This window comes from Sprattus sprattus (assembly GCF_963457725.1).
Source record: "Sprattus sprattus genome assembly, chromosome: 15".
In the NCBI taxonomy this organism is placed as follows: Eukaryota; Metazoa; Chordata; class Actinopteri; order Clupeiformes; family Clupeidae; genus Sprattus; species Sprattus sprattus.
In genome coordinates, this window is record NC_137913.1 from 17,930,278 (window position 1) to 17,945,769 (window position 15,492).

Here is a 15,492-nt window from a genome sequence, read left to right on the forward strand (position 1 = left end):
AGCACTGCCCTGCCGTCCATACATCCATGTTCATAATGACTGTGTGGGGGATGGTTGTACCAGCCATGCGAAACCATAATCCTAGTGTTTTGTGTCATCACTGGTGCTCCAAACGCTGCAGAGTTAATTAGTAATCATTAGTTCATCTCCTGTTTCCTGAGTGGGTGTTGTGCTTTTGTTCCTCTCTTATTAACACTGAGCTATTAGAGCTGCCACAGTGACACCTGATCAGCTGCAGCTAGCACGAGTCAAGGCCACTGTCTCGCCGTTTCCTAGCAGCATTGCAATTAGTGTAGCTGGCTAATTCAGAGGTTTTGATCACACAGGAGCTGTTGGCTGAAAACATACAAATACATACAAGTGAAAAATATCAGTAACTTACAAGGGCCTCTTTGTGTTTCTTATCATGAGTCACAATTGACGCACACACATGTGGGGGGACACTCACATTTTAACACAAAATCACACATCTGCAGACACACAACAGAAACCTAATAAGAAATAATGAACTTGCCTCCATTGACTTTGATGTGCTGGATGAGGGGGCACTCAGATCCTCATAAGGCCTTGGTAATACCCTACCTGCATCACGGGTAAGATGTGTCTGGAAGTGTTGGCTTTCTTTCAACTTTCCTCTGTGAACTAAGCCCCTCATACACACTCTGTGCTCACCTTTCATCTGCGGCTCCTTCACCAACTGCAGCACCAATTACCTGGGTTAATAAAGAGGGCCTGCTTGCTACGGTTAGCATTCTGGGAAGGGTCAGAGGACCGCCCTGAAATACGATGTGAGGTAATTGAAAATATGTGGGTGCGATTTGCAGCCACTCTCTTTCCTTTGGTTAAGGTGTGAACTTTTATATGGCTTTATTGAACGTCTTCTGTGGAAATCAATAAGGGTTGAGATAGGCCATAGGATTATGTTATGGGCCTTGCTCATTGGTATTCACAACTGTCTCTTAACCATCACACAGTCATAAACAACAAGAAGAGTCCGGGTGTCGTTTGAGGATGGGGGGCAATGCTAATCTGATGGCTGGACATTTTTATCACACATTTATCACATCCGCAGATATTGTGCTGCCAAATGGATTTCCAAGCACATAGAAAATGCGGATCCTCCCAAAGGAGGAATGATATTAATCAAGAGCATGAGTAGCCGAAATCTCAGCAGAGAAGGTATTTATTCTGCTTTATAAATTAACGTCAACCACCAGGAGACAGGGATGCTAATGTCATTAGATTGCTTTGAGGTTGAGTGTCTTGATTGACCAATCCCTGGCCAACTCAGCTGGAGGTACAACTACAGAACGGAGCGGGTGTTCATTTGACTAAATAGCCAATCACACTTTCTACTGGATTGAAGAGTTCTGTGCAAGTGGAGCTCTGCTCTTACCAGACCTTCTTTACATCTGAGATGAGGCAATTGAGAGCCTATCCGTTTGACAGAATCACACTTGTCCCATTTCATGATGCTTTCATGATGCTGTGATTAAGCTCTGCGGTTCCCACTGAGCTGAATGTTGTTGCATTAAATTGAGCATGTGGCACCTGCAGTGAGGGCAGCCGATAGGAGTGCGCGTCTGATGCGGCATGGTTACCATGATGCGTGAACACCCCTCGGTTTCGTGAATAACTGCTAAAATATTTGACGCAGAGCTTCATTTAAATGGCGAATCTTGACTAATCTGCGACAAAGGTCAGGACACGGCTGGTGATAATGGAGACCGGCTTTTGAGATCAAGAGGCGCCGGGTCCCCCGAGCTGTGCTGCTGATCAGCAGGGTTCTGGTGATCTCATCCCAAAGAGCCAGACTGAACGTATTATTAGCACTTAATGAGAGCGGCATTAAAACATAGCTGTAATTTAGGCGCTTACAATTATAATAAAGCCCAAGATAAAATAGATCAATTAAATCAAAAGAGGAGCATAGAAACAGCACTTAAGAAATTGATGTACCAGTAATGACATCCAACCCCTCTAACTGTTAATTTGACCAAATAGCATGTCTTTATTGGATAGGAGGAAACTATTGGGAGGCAGCTTCATATCTCGGATGCTTTTCAGTTCAGCCTTACATGAATCGAGGGTGACCTATTTCACTGTTTCAGGCTTTGCCAGATCAGGTGATGGAGTCACTACACAGAAATCACATTAGACAATATTATTATGTGAGATATTTTTATCTCAAAAGGAAATAGCGAGGATTTCACACTGTTACAGGCCTAAGTGTGCCTAAAGCGGGCAGTGACTTAGTTAAGAGGAAACGTTTAGAAGTCAAACATTTTTCTTTCAGCACCAATCTCTTCTTTGGCAAACGTACATTGCCACATTGCGATAAAGGTGCCTAGACATCCCCCTGTAGAGTTTAGTCACAATGGAGCCCACCTGGAAAGAGGGGCTTCTAGGGACATAGGCCTATTGCATTAGACAAGGCAGTTCACCCTGCACAACATCAAATGTTCCTTTATGATACTTTCCCTGGAACAGCAGGCCTTTCTTTTTTTAAATGCACCTCAACCATGTGCATATAGAAGGCACAATACTGCCCTCCTGTGTTCAATGTTTGTGGTGCATGGTATGATTAGCCAGGCATGGCCCATTATTGTTTAACGGGTGATCTTAGGGAGATGGCCTCTGAGAAGAGGGGGAAAAAAAAAATGGCAGCAGGGAAGGGAGCAGGGATTGTAGCGCAGCTTGGCCCTGACAGGGAGCAGAGGAGCATGTCAGATACTTAATTAGCATCCTAAACTAATCCAAAATATTGAAGAAATGGCACAAACAACTACCTTGGACAGTGTGCAAGTTGCCGGCAGGCATATGACATCTGAAAGAGTAGGACATTTTGGGAGGAATAAGTCCATATGTACAGCTGTGTAATTCTGACAACTGCTGTGAGCTCACAATCTGCTTAACGCATTAGAGCTGACTGAGGAAACCAATGACACATTAATATTTATGATTCATGAGTAAAAATATAGGCTTCATTTCTGGGCTAGTTTCCTCCTTGGTGCTGAAAAAACATGGCTTTCTTGTCCTTATCTACTAACTTCAATTTTGATGTGTCATTTAGTTAACAACCACCCATAAATAAGTATGGTACATCACCTTTTAATAAATAGACAAACACATACTATGACAACATGTTGGGATGCCCGAGTGATATGACATTAACACAGTTGGCTTTTAACGTTGCTGTAAGTGATATTAGCATGTTTGGTAACTTCCACAAGACTTGGCCTTTGCAGCAGTCAACCCACTTCCTTCAGCATGTGGTCCAGGTGCAAACTAATCCTCAGGGATGTGTGCGCCTCTGAAGAGACTTCTTGTTGCTGATGCTGCCTCGTCTGTCTTGTTGTTTTTGTGACGATGACAAATAAAGTATTTTGAACTTTGTGTGTGCATTTCCTTTTGGCGCCCAGGAAAGTCCTAGAGGCACTTTTGTCCTCTGAGTACCTGTTTCTGCCTGTCAAACAAGTACTTTAGGTATCCTAAGCAATATCGCTTACAGCAACTTTTAATGCCACGGCTGTATTTAAACAGTGCTGTAGACATGCAGACATTCAATGGCAAACTACTGTTTGTTCTAAACACGTTCACAGTTTAAATGTGTCCCCCAGAAAAGTTTCATCATCCTGCTTTTTATGCCTTAAAAACCATTTAAGTGGGCCAGCCAGTGGACATACAATAAACAGGGTATGGGGTTCAAATGTGTACGGGCAACAGAACAGGGCCATGTGTCGAGTGCTAAACCAGTCAGATACAGGCCGAGGGGAGACGTGGGCTCAGTATGCTGATGAGCCAGTGACTGCAGAGGTCAGTCCAGGGGCGACTCTTTAAGACTGCTGGGCTTGATAGTGACCTGGTTGGACTCGTTCATTTTGTCCAGACCAAAAAGCATGTCCAGCTGTGTCACGGGCCTCAGTCGCGTCCCCACAGGCCTGACAAGAGACAGAACATCACGCAACATCAGGGAGTGAGGAAGCATAGACAATAAGTATGCACACACTTTTGATACTCATACACAGACTCATTCACACACACACACACAAACAATAAGACATACTCTTCATCCTCGTCGTCCGCCTGCAACTGCTTGGCGATCTGCTTCATCTGCTGCTTGCGGACGTAGTCCCTGACGCGGTACATGGCCGCATCCCTGCACAATTCCCGCAGGTCGCTGCCCGAGTAGCCATGTGTCTTATCAGCGATCTCCTTAAGATTGATGGCATTGCTCAGCTGAAGACAAGAGCGCCAGAGCATCAGAATGCGGGTGGTGTGTCTCCGTGGCCTAAACGGTGACCTTTCTCTCAGTAAGACATGGATTGCTACCATACATCAAAAGTTTACTAGGAATGCACAATATTGGAAATTCCAACATACAACATAGTTTCTAACATCAAGACACATCCCTATAACGCTCAACATACATGTTCACAACTCTAGAAATTTTGATTTCTCTGGGAATGAGAAAATAGCTAACTTTTTATTTGTAGTACATCTCTTCCTCCATGATTGTTTTAAATCGTATTTGTTTGTGTGATACCCACTTGACCTGACTTGAACTAGATACACTGTATTGTGTAGTTTGTTAGCATGGCATTGGCTATCTTTGGGTCTTGTTTTGTGTTGGAAGTTTCTTTTGGACTTTGAAATGGGGATTGTAAATGAAAGACCATAATCTATTTTATTCAATCTATTGAATAAAATATATTACGTGTGTCATAAATATTGTGTTTATTAGCTCGCTAGAGAGCTAAGCAATACAGGGTCTATGCTAGCTTGCTATGCAAGACTCGTTTTCCTTTGTGTACACAAAAATCGAACTTATTTCATGACACAGTGTGAGTGCAGACTACACACAAACTGCCTTTACTGGTGCCATTTCCTTTAATTGTAGAGAACACTCTCTCACTGTTTTTTTTCCCCTCTCCCTCTAAAATACGGATGGGCAGGTTTAGTGCGGGTGAAAACTGCTGAGTGGCTGGCCTGCAGGAAAGAGAGTCTAATTTGGGACACGTTTATCTTAATGCTGTAGAAACTACACAGACAAGCCCTCCAGAATTCATGTAATGTTGCATGGCTGAATGACCTTCTTAGTATATTGAGCTGTAAGGTTGTCATTAAAAGGAAACTTTGGGTCTATTTGGGTCCAAACTTTTACTAAGGACAATTAACAAAAGAAATCAGTTCCATATTGAGTTAAAAGGCTATAAACAGAAACGGCAAAACAACTATACAATGTTATCCCATGGGGCAAGCATCTGTGTCAAAGTGAACCGCTTGTTTTCGCCACTGGCAGGCTCAGAGATAAAACACGATGTTTCCCTTTACAAAAGAACTGCTGCAGCATAGTCAATTTTAACCACAAACTTATTGTAGTATTTTCTAGAACAAATCTGAGAACTGTGAAACCGGTTTGTATTTCTTAAATGATTTGCATGTAACATATAAAGACGTTTAATCTCTTTAAAAAAAAGGAAGGACAGCAGACAAGATTTTGGAATGGTCCAGAAATCCAGGATACCTAAAACCAAGGTGCTAAGTGACAATTCAGACATATAGAGTACAGCACAGTGATTTGCTTAGAGTCCCAGAATTAAAATGCTTCACTTGCCATTCATGCATTGTGCCTTAAGAGGAGTGGGGGTGGAGCACACATAACGTTTCAAGATGTTTTGGTAAGAAAACTGTTCACTTGTAATGTTCAGCTCTGCACTAACAACCAAGAGAATCCCCTTACGAACACAAATCAGAAACCATTTGAGCAAGTCTCTGTTTACTTTAGCGTACAACACCTTGTATAATTCCCCTTACAACCGGTAACTACCAGCCCCCCCCCCCCCCCCCACACACACACTCTTCAGTTGGCAATCTGACTAGAGTAGCATGTGATCAGAGTACAGGGCCTACTCACATTCTCCCCAGAGAGGATCAGCTTCAGAATGTCATGTCTCTGGATCTGATTCTGCAAAGACATCCGAGAGATACTGTGAGGCATGATACCGTCATCGTCATACATCAGTGAGGATCTGTCACAGGAGCTGCTTTTCAACACCAGGCAGTTGACAGGCAATCATAGCATGATGTTTTGAAGCTAACATGCTTAGGCTGTGTGCTACAATATCTCACTGAACCTACCAGGATCCACTAAATGTTGTATGTTCTGCCTTACAATTATCTGAGTGTATCTGCATGCCTTATTCTTGTATAACCTTAAGTGTTGTTTTCATCTGTTTATTAAAAGTAGTTTTTGATGGATTTTGTGTTAAATATTATCCTCACCAGAAGAGGCACACTGTAACTTTTCTTTCAAAATATGTTATGATTAAAATAAAAACAAATGTTGCATTGCTCACCGGCAAACCGACTTGAAAGGTTGTGGGCATCCTGCGCAGGATGGCTGGGTCAAGATCCTGTGGCCTGTTCGTGGCACCCATCACCATCACCTGAGGGGAAGCCAGTTCAGGTTTACAGCTCAGTTTCTGACATTTGCAGGGTATAGGTTAGTGGGACTCGGTGGCTAGCATTTTATATTATAGATGTAATGGTGTTAAGGTTTAACACTTGACTTCAGTTTAAAAAATGCCTGGTTATCGTGCTATTTAAATTTGAATACTTTCTTTATCGGTATTGGTGAAAATGTAAGTTAATCAATCCAGAGAAAGGGTAGATTTGCATCTTTTTATCATGTTAAAATTTAAATATTAGGGATGCACGATATTGAATTTTAGCCGATATCCGATATGCCGATATTTACAAGCTCATTTTGGCCAATTGCCGATGCTGATACCGATATATACATCTCAGCTTTTTAATTATTGAAAAGTCTCTCCTGTACTAGAATTAATCTGATATTATGCTAGGGTATTGCTGTAAATACAGGACATTACAGACTTGATTTGTATCATTTTAGACATAGACATTCACTCATGAAACTGAATGAATGGTTTCAAATATGGCAGATTTATTTATATTTTCACGTCACAATTTGAACAAATTTTGAACAGTACCTCCTTGAACTTGAACAACTACACTCTGGAAATGCAGCTTGGCTTACTTGGCAAGCTAACATTGGTTAACTGACTTACAGTTTAATAACGTCCCTTGTAGGATTTCTAGACTAATCTATGTAACGTTATTGCTAAATTAGCTGTATAAATTCCATAAATGGCAAAGTAAGCCATGTACAGATAGCGTGGGCTCGTGACATAACGTTTCACGTCGCGTCAAATGAGGCATCTTCAACTTCTCTGGTGTCACGTAGCATGCAAGCTAACTTGGCAAGCTAACCTTGGTTAACTGACTTACAGTTTAATAACGTCCCTTCTAGGATTTCTAGACTAATCTATGTAACATTATTGCCAAGTTAGCTGTATAAATTCCATATATGCAAAAGTAAGCCATGTACAGATAGCGTGGGCTTGTGACATAACGTTTCACATCCCGTGAAATGAGGTATCATCAACTTCTCTAGTGTCACGTAGCATGCAAGCTAACAAGCTAGTGTTGTCTAGCTAACTCCGTAACTTGTAAAAGGTAATAAAGCAGGTAATAAAGCAGGTTGTAAAGCGTCTATGCATGCAACCTACATTATGGCCAAGATGCATCTCCTCCTCCTTCTCCTGAAAAGTTTTCTGACAAATAGGCATTTTGTCATCATCCTCTGATACTGTGAAGTACTGCCACACAGCCGACGCTCATAAACATTTGCTTTGCGTGCGCATAATTTACACGTCAACTTATCGGCCAGGAATATCGGCAGGAATTTTTCATATCTGCAGATACCGATAATTACGTTTTGAAGCCGATATCTGCCGATACCGATGTTGTGCCGATATTATCGTGCATCCCTATTTAATATGTGCACAAACATGTATATTTTAAAAGGTGCATTGTGTAGGATTTAGTGGCATCTAGTGACGAGGTTGCAGATTGCAACGAGCTCCTCAGTCACCTCTCCATTTCCAAGCCGTTAGTTGCCAAAAAAACATGAAAGGCCCTCTCTAAACTCAGTGCTATGGTTTGTTCATTTTGGGCTACTGTAGAAACATGGCGCTGAGGACCCACTCTCCGTGTGGATAAGAAGGGCTCATTCAGTGTACAACATAAACCATTTTGTTGTAGGAGAGCAATATTTACTCTCTTATTTAAACATTCTGACTTTTCAGGCTATAAATACATCAACTGATCAACTCAAACTCATTTTTATAGTGTTTTCTGACTAAGATAACTAACTAGTAGGTAGGCTTGAAATTCTTTACAATCACGAGTGCAGGCCAGAGTGTTAACAGCTGATTAGAACGGTATTACTAGATCATCCTGACCTTTTTCCCCAGCCAGAACAAATTCACAGTGACAGCGCCACCCATGCCTAAACTCAGGAAGTGACTGACTGTAAAGTTAGCCTAATTAATCAGGATGATTCAACTAGTCAGCATAATTCAGGCAGTCATGAGGTACAGAGAGATGAATGACACAGATGGTACATTGGTGAAGCAGGGAACTCTAATCTAAGGCATAGGACAGACAGTGTGGCTTGTTTACTTTATGGCTATCTCTGAGAACCATATGGGCATTTTTGTGTCGCCTCGGGAAAGGCCTGGGGAGCTGATAAGACAGTTGAAAAGGACATTACTTCTTTTACTTCAAAACAGAGGCATTATTTAGGACTAGAGGATTTGAACAGGAGTTGCTCGGGTACATCAAGACAACGATGCAACTGGCAATGAGCAAAGTCTGCCGTGCCTGAACTAAAGCTAAAAAACTTGACAAAAACCTTTTGATAATACCATGAGCAAGATCCTAAGCGTAAACATGGGTGGGCAGCGCAATGCTCCCACATGACCGCTTTAGTTCATGTGCAAGGAACTTTGCTCATTACTAGCTGCCCGTCAATTAAATTAGGGCCAAGAATATTAACATGGAAGTTTGCCTTGCAGTTTAAGAGTACAATTTAAAAGTAGGAACTGTAGGAACACTGTTTAAAAGGTAGGATTGTAAGTTTTTCTTAAATTTGAACAACTCTGTCCAAACAGGAACAATTCTGAATATGCTGATGCAAATCCATTTTCCAGACTGAAGGAGTGAAATGCATTCTATGATCTACAATTGTGAAAACTGTATGACCTGCAATACATGTATTTAGCCAGAATCATGGCTGTGGGACATAGACAGACAGAGATATATGCGTAGTGTAGGACATAGCCTGGAAAATAAGTCTTATTCAGCTTAACCCGTCTAAAACCCCATTGAGACCTGGCCAAAGAGTCCTTTTATGACTCTAATGTACCGATTCTGGAGAGAAGCAATGATATAATCAAGTGCATGTTCGTAAGGTACCTGGATGTCAGTTCCAGTCTCCAGACCATCCCAGAGGCTCATAAACTGGGCCTTCATCATGGCTGTGGCCTCATGGTCCAGACAGGACCGGTTTCGCAGAAAGGAATCTAAATAATTGGACAGAAACAAGAGAAGCCATATCATATACAAGTGACATATCTTGAGGAATCACTGCATGTGGTTCTATGTCATTCTGCACAAACTGTTATTAAGAAGCAATAATAATCAGAATATGTAAATACAATCTCACCTATTTCATCAATGAATATAATACAAGGCTGGATTTTTACAGCCAATGAGAAAACAGCAGCGGTGAGCTTCTGCGATTCACCGTACCACTTGTCTGTCAACGTGGAAGCTTGCAAGTTGATGAATTGACACCCTGAGGCTTTGGCAGTTGCCTTGGCTATTAATGTTTTCCCACATCCCGGAGGCCCATACAACAACACGCCTGCAACAAAGGTAGGAAAATGTTATTTTTGGATTCCACCTGGAGGAATTTTTGTTTGATTTAAGGGTTGTTCTTTTCTCTTGTTTCTCCACTGAGTGGCAGCTTTCAAAGCACAAAGAGAAGCGAACCATTATGTTTAATGCTGCCATAACATGCCTCTTAATGGCAGTTTATCTAACACTTCATCAGGGTTTAAGGTTACCAAGCACTGGACAAAAACTGTGGCTCTCACAAACCTCTGGGTGGCTGAAAAAGTTTGGATCCTGCAAAGAGGTGGCGTTTTTGAAAAGGTAATATCACTGTGTCCTGCAGCTCATTGATGACCTCATTAAGACCAGCGATATCTTTCCACGTCACCTTAAAAGACCACATGTATTACCCTGACAGCGATATGTACCATTCCATTTGATGTGACATTGTGCAAATCACATGCACTGATATAAATAGTGAACATAGGCTTACCTTCATGCTGCGTGGATCCACAAGCTGAGTGGCAATGCTCATCTCATATTCATTCAAAGTAACACCTTCCACTCCAAGCTGTTTCAGCAGCTGCTCTGCCTGCAGGATAGAGACAGAAAGACAAGTGATGGATTACTTGCCTGTCCAGTGGGAGAACCTGCATGTTTAGGAACCATAACTACCAGTATTATAAAAAATACATGATGCAGTCTGGCCAAAGCATGACAGAAAATAGGCTCTCTGGCTAACCAGCAAGGGATATAATGGCATACAATGTTTTAAGGTTTCCTTTCAAAGAAAAGCAATAGTCACTTCCATTCACCATTTAATAATAATAATAAAAAAACATGTTCGAGGGACACAACAGTTACCCTTTTTTTGGCCCGCATCTTTGATTTGGTTGTGGGGTCCAAGGCATCCACCACCCATTTGATACTGTAGTACGTTGCAGCACCAAATATCGTAAGTCTCAACAGCATGCCGACCACTTCATTCCGAGTCAGGGGGCGCAGAAGCGCATCCCGGGGAATGTCCCTGAACATCCTCAGTCGCTGATGTCAGCTCATTGAGGAAAATGGCGATATTAAGGAACCAACATCGACCTTCTCTGTGAACAAAAATGCATAGTTGACAATAATCTGACAGCAAAGGCTAGGCTGATAATGTCATAGGTAATTTCAAAACAATAACGTTAACGTTACTGTTAATTTACAACAGAGATTAGTATTATATAACCCGAAACGTTCTTAGCATTGCGTGACAAGAAACGTACTAGCTGGCAAAGTTTAGAACCACAGAAATATTTACCTTCCAGCTAACTGTACCAAGCTGTCAGATAGCTAAACCGTTCACAATCAAAGCCAACTTCAGGATGAAAAGACCCGAAGCATCAATTTTACTAATAAGTTAGGCCGAATCCAGGAACGTTACGTGCACGCTCATTAGCACGCAAGTTAGATTGTGGAAAATTAAATTGCTAAGAAAATTAAACATTAGCTTGCCAAGTAGGTAGTTCGCTATGTGCTTGCTACATGTCGCATCTCACCTTGTGTTACCATTGTACGTTATCCGACCAGAAACAAGATTGGTTCTATCAAGAGTTCCGACCTCAACCAATCTTGCGATTGTTCTGACAAGTGACAATTGACACATTTGACATGGTCAAATATTTATTTTAAACAGAAAACATCATGCATTGTTGATATCAACAATAATTGTAATTCCAAAGTTTATTTGTTTAACTTGAGAATTAATTTAACAAATAAGGGAGAGATCATAACCGGAAACAGGTGTTAAATTAAGCTAATTACTAACAATTGAATAACATCAACATCTGCATAAGCTCATATGCAACTGAACGTTCTTCACGTAGGAGCAGTGTGTACTTTGATGCATGTGTAGGCTAAATTAGTGAGAACAGCTGGCATAGGGTGGAGTGTCTGAGATGCCACTATATTAATTCAACATTTACATATGCTCTTGGCTTCTATTCAAAGCGACTTCCAAGTGAAGACATGTACAACACAAATGAACAGCAGATGAAGGAGAAAACATTAAAGAAGGATCTAAATACTGAACAGGATGGGTTCCTCTATTCCACCAAGACACCACATGGTGGCATTCTGGATTAAGTAAGAAAATCTCTACTGACAACTGGGGAACAAGTGCAACATCAGACTTTTTTTCAGGCCTCCAGTACATATACTTACAGTGACAATGCAACCTAATCCAGATTTACATTAATGAATGTGCAGATCAGCAGATTATGGTATGATTCTGTATTAAATGTGAAACGTGCACATGTATTGTTTATATCATGCAAGCAGCGTTTCTTAACACACAATACACAGTGTATACTTATACTTATTTTTTATACCGTCACATTATAATGTGACGGTTATTTTTGTTTTGGTTATACAAATAACACATTCATCAATTAAGTATAGGCATAAAAGTACATGTTATAAATGTGATAGTTGTATGTGGAAGGATATTTTCTTGAAACGAATTGTTGGACTAAAATAATATTATCAATTTCCAGTGAATTCATGTGAAATTGGATGATCACCATCTCCACGGAAGCAATATCACACTGAACCATTTTCCACTCAAAGGATTTGCATTTAGCTCATGCTGCAGTGCCTCCTTTGCTCAGCATATATTTACATTCATCTGATAAACCATCAACTCTCAGATACAGCTGAGGAATGGTTTGTAAGGGTGGTAGAAAAGGACATCCTCGCTATCAGACAGACCAGACCTGCTCCTTGGCGACAAGCCTGGACCAAGATTTGGAATGCTTAATCTGCCATCATGCTAACCATGACACGTCCTTAGAGGGAGACAAAGCAGAGCCTGCATATATTTGATTTTTCCTCAAGTATGGCAGTCAATAAATGATTAGTCAATGAAAACCGTACACAAACAGACGAGGGTGACAGATAGCCCATAGCCCAGGAAGAGATGAAAAGGCTCCCACGTAAATTTCATTCTGCATGCACTTGCTCAACTGGATTAATGATGATGCATTATACAAAACAATATTCAGGAAACATTCAATTTACCATACATTGTATGATGCCTTCATTTCACTTTATTCATTTTATTTTCATTTAAAGATGTATACTATGATTTGTTGACTGTAGATTATATCTACCACCTTTATTTTACTAAACAGCACAGTGTCCTGCACATACCTGTAAGTGTCATGGAAACAATGAAGAAAAAAGGATTTCATATTTTTCACCAACATCTCACACCTTTCCTCAAAAAAACCCTCTTTCCAAAAGGAATTAAACACATTTATAGCTTCTTTGATTTTCAGCTCTGTTGAGTGAAGTAGCAACAATGTGACTTCTGGGAGAATTGATCTGACAGAAGCCCTACCACTCTCTTTTCAATCTTTGACGAGGGCATTTTCTAAAGATAGGGCTAACTCTGTGCCTCAAGGCAAAGGCAAACTGGCAACAAAAAGCAGCTCGGGAATTCGCTGTCAAGTGGGCCCATTTATATAAGCCAATTTCGGTAGTTTATTATAATTTATTTTGAAGAAACAATTGTACCCTGAAAACCTTGAGGAGTAACCTTAATTATACTGCATGACTGTGATGAAACACATCAGTACTGGTGTTAATATTGACAGAATCCCAATTTCTATAAAAATCTATTGTTTAAAAGCATCCTAAACCTATGCTGACGTAGAGTCAACCGTAGAAGTCAACTATACTGTGAATACATTTGGAGAACATTGGTTTCAATGAAATGTTGTATGTGCTGTCTGAGAATGAGAAAATAAAGCCTAAAATTCAGAGGCAAAAAACATCCATTCACATCCAGAATAAAGTTGTAGTGTGAATGAGGTCATATGAATGTCATTGAGTTGATGACCCTTTACTGAAAGTGCACTATAAATAGTTTTTAATATGAATAATGGTTCTAGTATGCCATATTTACCCCTTAGAGGCCATGAGAGAACTAGCTACTGTTAAATGTGTAGTATTTATAGCAAAGGCAGGCATTGCTGTGCATGCTGACCTAAGCATAACACACAACAACTTAATTATGCTCTAAATCAGCACAGAAAAGGGTAATATACCTGCCAAGCTCAGGGTGCGTGAGGGTGGATGACCGATGTGTTTGCGTCTTGGAGCAGCAAATGGTTCATGCAGGATTTATTCGAGGGAAGTCTCACATAGATGCGTTAAAACAACAGTTCATAAAACATGTGTATAGAAAATGACACATGACAATGGCCCCGCTTTAAAATGCCTCAATTAGTTTTTCTACTTTTCAAATTTGTAAAAAGGATTTTTATTGGATCTCATCTTCTTGAAAGATCAGTAGTTTGTTATAATTTATTGTGGAGGACTAAAATACATCAAATGTAATACTAAATATTTCAACATGAGATAGCTTGTGATAAGCAGCAAACTTAATAAAGAGCTTTTGCTATAAATTACAGAAACATAGTCAGCCTGCCACCAATCTTTATTAGTATTATCAGTACACCAGTAAAAACCGATGATAATTCCTATCAAGTAAATTCGCATAAAAAAAAAACACTTCAGCACCATGGACAGCGCAGTATGTCTTTGGATTCATTGCTACTCCAACAGCAGACACATATTTGGTGCCCTAGGGCTCATCCACATATGGAGGATGAAAGATCACTCACTCACTCACACACACACACACACACACACACACACACACACACACACACACACACACACACACACACACACACACACACACACACAAACACACACACACAGACACACACACACACACACACACACACACACACACACACACACACACACACACACACACACACACACACACACACACACACACACACACACCCCTACACACACCTACACGCATATGTCATGCATCTCACACATACACACATCATAAATCTTATATTTTATACTTCATAACATATATACAACTCTCGCACACTGTCAGATCTTTCTTCTAAAGAGCAGCCTTCAACATATTCGGTAAATAACTTTAGTGGGTCTTTTGTTGTTTTGCTTTTGTGTACATTTTTGATTTACAATAGGTGATATGGTGATCGGATCACAGTGATCTGGTCAACTAAATGTGCGCTGGACTTAATCCATAATCACTATTGGAGAGACATGTAGGGACTCAAGCTTGGACTTCGACACATGGTAAACTAGGATGAGACTCTGTTCTACATACATTACAAGCATCAAAAAAAAAACACACAAAAAAATCGCCACAATGTGTTTTCTGAAGAATCAGGTTAATTGGCAATATCTTGCAAAGATGTTAGGTAATGATTAAGAAAAGTGTTAAGAAAAACTCAGTGCCTCTCACAGACCCATTTTTCAAATGTAATCTGGACACATTTCTGATTGTTTTGAGTCAAGCTTTAGATTAGCTTCCAATCTGTCTCAATTTCCCAATCAAAGATCTGGGCCAGCCCTCAGCAATATACCTACTGAGGAGTGTCATAAACTTAAAAAAGGATAACATTACATATCCGCATACTCACACAGCTCCCCTTGACAGAATAAAATGACATTTAATCTAGTATGTCCACTCAATTCAGAGGGAAGTATTATTTTAGGGTGCCATAAATCCAGACTATGGAGGAGGTGACTACTTTTAAAACACTAGTAAGAACCTTTTCCTGAATAAAAAAAAGACATAACCAAGTTCTGGTGAGAATGATAGAAATGAACCAATTAGGCCATTCTGTCTGG

General features: G+C 40.5%; 1 protein-coding gene across 1 annotated transcript; it reads right to left on the reverse strand.

Annotated features, from left to right (window-relative positions):
- Positions 1–3,097: 3,097 nt before the first annotated feature.
- atad1a (ATPase family AAA domain containing 1a) lies at positions 3,098–11,287 on the reverse strand. Its single transcript, XM_080851977.1, has 10 exons — positions 11,063–11,287; positions 10,627–10,862; positions 10,256–10,354; positions 10,030–10,150; positions 9,593–9,793; positions 9,343–9,449; positions 6,360–6,449; positions 5,918–5,968; positions 4,067–4,239; positions 3,098–3,941 (listed from the first exon to the last, which is right to left on the reverse strand). Exons 2-10 carry the CDS (start codon positions 10,795–10,797, stop codon positions 3,818–3,820), a joined length of 1,137 nt encoding a protein of 378 aa, XP_080708103.1. The 5' UTR covers positions 10,798–10,862; positions 11,063–11,287; the 3' UTR covers positions 3,098–3,817.
- Positions 11,288–15,492: the final 4,205 nt, after the last annotated feature.